The following is a 6,185-nucleotide window of genomic DNA, read 5'->3' on the forward strand; positions in this document are numbered from 1 at the left end:
ACTAATAAGGCAGGTCCATTTTCACCCCCTAAATCCCCTGCACTGGCTAAAATGACTGATTTACAGCTAAGACGTTGACCAAACTCACATAATTATATATATATTATATTTTACTCTTGTACAGCTGTTCTGTGTGAAGTCTGCAAAATTTTCCCATACTGTTCACAAAGAGAACATGGGCCTGCGTTTATGAAGCCTCACAGGTAAGAGCCCAAGTCCAAAAATCGTTTTGGCTCATTAGGGCGGTAATCAGATTTGATGTTTGGAGTCAGTAAACTTATACTGTTGATTAGCACTTAAACTCTGTCGCCTAAAATTAGTTTCACTCGTGGTGTCATGAGGACTCAGATGTGCAGAAGAGATTTAAAAGGAAGTGCTTGATGCTTTTACACCCTTTTGTGCCCTGAGTTTTGGCCTAGTCACAGTCGTTTCTCACTTTGTGAATGACAATCTTAATGTTTATTTCATCTGCACATGCAGTGAAAGTAGGGAAGAGTGGGGTTAAATGTAACAATTGTTTCACGTTTCCATCCGTATCTCCTCGCTCATTTAAGATACCGAAACTAAATTTAACTTCAAAATCTGGTGCAAACATCTTACATGTTTCTGGTACAAAACCAAATAGAAAGACGCTTTAACACATGTGAAGTAAAATGTTACATCTTCGGGTAACGCATAATCTAGATTAAAGTTATACAACCATTATTTCATAAGTTTATTATAGAAGTTGTGAGGGTGTGTAGATGTAGGCATTAGGGTTAAAAATATATATTTTATTCAGAGGGGAAAAAGCTACTTCAAAATATTCATTGACAGCCACTGTCCTCACATGTTGGATTAAAAGAAGCATCAACAGATTGAGTTTAGAGTTTGTTCCTGACAGGCAGTGTCCGAAGTATCCGATGTTACAACCATCCCCTCTCTTCCCTATCAAACGAATGCGTACCAGTCATGATCCCTTGAAGGAAACCCTGCCGCTTTGTTGTCACAAAGAATAATTACAACATAGTTGCATGATGTAGTGCATGAAACCATGCTGTGAAAGTAGCACACCAGGCCCAGGACACACTTTTCAAAAATCAAACCAGGATTGTAAAAAGTTATGGAAGAGTGATTGTGAGCGAGAGAGCATTTGTATCCAAGGCAAAGGCTTTAGATGTTATATGAAAACCATTTTGTGTCATGTGTTCACATGGAATAAATATTACTTACATATGTAGGATGAAAAAGTACATCAAGGTCTGTCCTGAGGGACCACCAAACAACCTCTAAACTGCTGTCAGGGAATAAGGAAATGTAACTGTAGATTTTCTTAAGTACATGCCAGGGAATTTTTCCATGTGGATGTCTGTGCTTATAGAAAAACAAGTGCAGTGTGATTGTACATGTATTAAAATACTGTAGTATAATGACCTGTGCTGAATTAGACTGATGTGTATGATTGTGGATAAATTCTTAGTAAAAAAGTCTGGAAAACATGCTGATATTAGATTTTTTTTTTGTTTCTTTTTTTGTGTGTGGATATAACCTGAATATTGTCTCACAAATAAGCTCCTCTCTTCATAATGAAGCTGTTTTCATCTTTCATCCTATAGGTTGTTTAATCATATACATTTCAATGATGAATATTGTGTTTATGGATTTGAAGGTAAAAAAGTTGCAGGCAAAGGGTTTTTAACAAGTATTCCGTTTCAAATTGGCTCCGCCTGCTCTCGCTGAGGATATTGACTTTCCCGCAAGTTAAAGTATTTAAATGTAGAGGGAGACAGATGCTGTATGTGGACTGGAGGCAACCACAAGAAATACACGTGTGGGAGGAAGGTTGATGTTGGAGTTTGACTGTGTGCGCATCTTATAGATAGACAGCTGTGGCATCATTGCTTTAACTGCACAGAACACAAACAAATCCGTGCTCTCACTCATGGAATTCATTCAACACTTTTTTTTTTTTTTTTTTTTTAATTTTATCACTTATTTTTATGTAATCCCCAATGCGCATTTTACCGCTGATGCGTAAAGATCCGTGCGTAAAAAATCCAAATCACCGCCACCGCTGTCTCCCAGAAAGTCAAGGAGGATTTATTTCGACTTGAAAAGTTAATCGAGACTTTCATTACTGAGTGTGTGCTTGACACGCAGAGGATTTATTGGTGGCGGCTTGGTGACAGCGACAGTTTCTCCGGACTTTCAGTTTGGATTGGCACCGCACCGCCTTTAAATCTCCTGGACTTGTTCATGTATGAGTAAGACTGGAGAGTGGATCCTTTACCCGCATGGGACCCTGACAGCTCTGGATCTGTAAATTGTTACGGCTATCACCTTCTACGTGTAACAAGAGGGGGATAAAACCGGGCTGAAAGCCCCGTCAAGGTTTTTTTTTTGTTTTTTTTTGTTTCCGAAAGCTTCCAGCACCGAATCAGTGGAGTATTCATGAAGCAATATTTGAACTATTACAAGATGAGGCTGAGAACATCGAGGTTAGGTTATCTGTAAGTAAAGAGCTGTCAAGGTAACATAGTTGCTTATGTAACTCACTGAATTCAAGCAACAGGTTAGAGCTATTCAATGTTTCCCTTTTTCCCCCCAGGTTACTTCAGTTCACGGCGCTTTGCTTTTATGCACAGGTAACTCACATTTTCACTCCAATAAAAAGCACTAATGTTGCCTAAAGTTGTATAACTAACTTAGTAAAACTTAACAGGTATTCAGGCGCCGTGTTTAGGGGCTTTTAGTCCACCGTCTCTACATCTGCAATGGGCTGCAATAACAATGAAAACATTTTATTATGAGTGCTATGGCAATTGGCAACAATTCAAACATCTTGAAAAGAGGTAAGATCCAGCCTAAAAAGTAATTGTTAAAACACATGTGTACGGAGAAACGCTGAAATGAGAAAAAAAAAAAAGAAGTCGAGAGACGAAAGATAATCGGTGGTTAAAAAAAAAAAAAAAAAAAGAAAAAGAAAAGAAAAAAAAACCTCTCAAAGGGAAATGCCAATCCCGAGGTTCCCTGAAAGCATCACCAAAAAGATACATCTATAAACAAATGGAAAATGAAGAGAAAAAGCTGGATGAATTATTTAAATATGATGAACGACATAATGAACTGTGGGCCAGCGGGGCCTTGGCTGTTTGACTGGCAAGCTTTTATCTCCTCACAGTCGACGTTAATATTTTCAGGCTTGCCCGAGTAGCAAAGAAAATTTCTGTGGTATTAAAAAAGCCAATTCATATTTCATGACATATGTTTCCTCTATTGTCCGACAGAACTCTGTGCAGTCTCCTCCAAATTTCAAGCACCATGTCACCGAGCAGAGCCGGCTGTCGGACCGGATGAGCCGCCGGTTGACCCGAACCTACCAGCTCTACAGCCGCACCAGCGGGAAACACGTCCAGGTCCTGGCCAACAAGAGGGTCAACGCCAACGGAGACGACGGAGCGGTACACGGTAAGACGACAAATGACCGAAGAATAAAGCCAGCAGAGAGGAACGTGTGTTGTGATTACACAAACAATCATTAAGTGACAATTAAACCAGTATACCCGGCGACAGGCCGTGGGCAATGCCCAATGCAAAATATCGCGAGAATATGTCATGTAATAAACTTTTGAACATTTTGCTAAGTAGCCTAGCTTAACATTCCCCGAAGTAACGTATATAATTAATTATTAAAATAAAGTTTTCCAATTGAATAAATAGGTAGTTGAACAAACCACATATGTTAATCCATTTAGGGAAAGCGTGTTTTATTGTCTCTGAAACGATGAAGCAACTTCACTTCTTGAAACCTATGGGCAGATCCATCAAAAAGCGATGACAGCTCAAGGCCATCGTTTCTTACATCTCAATGGTTTTAAACCTCGGGAAAACGGTAAAAATACGAAACATGTTCACCTTACAAACACGAGAATAGTTTAAATTCAATGGTGCGCTTAGCCGTGTTGAAAAGCAGTATAAATTATGTCGTGTTTGGCAGCCTGTAGGAAAATTGTTTGAGCCAGGAGAAACAGCAGTGGAAATTGTAAACAAAGTTAGTGGCATCTTATATTGCCTTATGAAGGTAATTTATTTCTTTAGTGTGTTGGTGGTCTAGAAAGTCCTTGACACCTGCTATGATGGACTTCAGTAGTGACTTTTTTCTTTACTTCCAGCAGGGAAAAACTGTTAAACTTAAAGGGAGCATAATTCCTGTCACCAGAGGATTTTGGTGTGTCTAGCCATCTTTCCACCACAGCCACCACCATCCATCCACTTCTCTCTGCCTGCCTTTTGGAGGCTGATTTTATGAGGAATTTTCATTGCTTTACAACTCAATGTATGACTCAATTTATAAGGAGCGGTGAAGTCAGCATCTTCACTTTATACCTTTTCCTCTGCTTGCCTCTCCTGTGTGCTCTTTTGTCTTTTAAATTTCTCTGCCTACACACACACACACACACACAAACACACGGTCAGTCATGCACACACTGGCTGCACATCCTAAGTGGGTGTCACTCTTGTAACCGACCCAAATCTGACCGCTGCTCTGTGCTTGTGGCTGTGTCTCACTGACCGCAGTATTCTCACTCTCTTTTATCCACAGTCTGAACTGCATCACAGCACAGCATTTACAGACATTCAGCAACAATCACGCCGTGCAAAGTCACTATCATTTGATGCTATTTTGGAAGGCTTGCGTGCTTTGTTAAAAGTTTGCCGCCGGATCATAAAATGTATATATTATCTTCATTATTCTGGTTCCCTGGTCATGACCCACTCAAAACGATTTAATGATGACATGATGTAATTCCAGTTTTTTTTTTTTACAGTGTCGACTGCACATAAAGAATACATTCAGAGGAAAGAAGCTCATTTGTCTCACACACTGTAACATCATAATCTGCATGCCTGCACCATGTCAGAACTCTGTCAGCTCATTATTTGAGATTTGTTTTGTCTGTGCAGCTAAACTGGAGGTGGAGACGGACTCTTTTGGAAGTCGCATTCGTATTAAAGGGGTGAAGACAGGATACTACATATGCATGAACAAGAGGGGGAAGCTGATTGGCAAGGTGATCTGGAATTCATAGTTTTGTGGCTGCATGTGTCTGTTTCTTGTAAATGTTATTCCAGATTTGCAGTTTATGGCAACACATTGTTGAGATACATTTGAAGCCAAAACAAATAAGATTTTAAGATTTGTCTGAGCAGCCTTCCTGAAGTTTCAAAGGGTATTTGATTATCTGGAAATAAAGACGATGTTTCCACTTCCTGGGAATTGTCCAAAGTATCTCAGCTTCTCCACCCTTTTTCTTTCACAGCGGAAAGGACGAGGCAAAGACTGCATCTTCACCGAGATTGTTCTGGAAAACAACTACACGGCTCTCCAGAACGCCAAGTACGAGGGCTGGTATATGGCTTTCACACGCAAGGGCCGTCCAAGGAAGGCCTCCAAGACCAAGCAGCATCAGAGGGAGGCCCATTTCATGAAGCGTCTACCCAGGGGGCACTTGCTGAGTGAGAGGAGGCCGTTTGATGTTCTTCCTCTCCCTGTCCCCGTGCACTCTTTCAGCAAGCGGACTAAACATTCCCATCACCAACGCTCAGGGGGCCGCTGAGGACTGAAACCAATGAGGGAGGACTGTGGATGAACCAGCACAGAAGAACCACTGCAAGAGAAAACAACAGCTCCCGGCGAAATCAACTTTTACAGTCAAGTGCCCATAAACTTTTTGCCTCATTTTGTGGACTTATTATGTAATTATTTGTACTGGATTGTATGTAAACATTGACTATCTAATCTGTTAGTTATTTCCAATTCAGACAGACTTTAGGAAATATTTTTTCTCTTATTAAATCAGGGGGCAGTTAAAGGACTGAAGAGCTCAACTAAATGGACATGAGGGAAAACCTTTGGATAGAAGTTAGCCAGCTGAGCAAGAATGTTTAAAAGAGAAAGGAGTACAATGAAGCTAGACATGGCAGCTATCTGTGGATATTCTTGTGGTTACAGCATCTGAGTCTCAGTTGACATACTATCTTGCCTTTAGGAGGCCATTTTGGGGAATTTTAACCTGTTTTTTCTACATATATGAATATATTTTTACTGTAAAAATGTAAATTACGTCAAATGATGGAAATATTTATTGTAGAGTGTATATTAAAACCACTAAAGAATCAGTTCACATGCTGCTTGGCTTTTCTCT

General features: G+C 40.1%; 1 protein-coding gene across 1 annotated transcript; it reads left to right on the plus strand.

Moving 5' to 3' along the window:
- The first annotated feature begins 2,050 nt into the window (after positions 1 to 2,050).
- Positions 2,051 to 6,164, plus strand: fgf8b (fibroblast growth factor 8 b). Its single transcript, XM_040144785.1, has 5 exons — positions 2,051 to 2,489; positions 2,588 to 2,624; positions 3,267 to 3,447; positions 4,945 to 5,051; positions 5,301 to 6,164. The coding sequence occupies exons 1-5, from the start codon at positions 2,431 to 2,433 to the stop codon at positions 5,595 to 5,597; spliced, it is 681 nt and encodes a 226-aa protein (XP_040000719.1). The 5' UTR covers positions 2,051 to 2,430; the 3' UTR covers positions 5,598 to 6,164.
- Positions 6,165 to 6,185: the final 21 nt, after the last annotated feature.

Source organism: Xiphias gladius, chromosome 15 (assembly GCF_016859285.1).
Source record: "Xiphias gladius isolate SHS-SW01 ecotype Sanya breed wild chromosome 15, ASM1685928v1, whole genome shotgun sequence".
In the NCBI taxonomy this organism is placed as follows: domain Eukaryota; kingdom Metazoa; phylum Chordata; class Actinopteri; order Istiophoriformes; family Xiphiidae; genus Xiphias; species Xiphias gladius.

Coding starts and splice junctions, on each gene's coding strand:
- fgf8b (XM_040144785.1), top strand. CDS start 2,431: ATGAAGCAATATTTGAACTATTACAAGATGAGGCTGAGAACATCGAGG. Junction 2,490..2,587: donor ACATCGAGGTTAGGTTATCT/GTAAGTAAAGAG, acceptor TTTTCCCCCCAG/GTTACTTCAGTTCACGGCGC. Junction 5,052..5,300: donor GGGGGAAGCTGATTGGCAAG/GTGATCTGGAAT, acceptor TTTCTTTCACAG/CGGAAAGGACGAGGCAAAGA.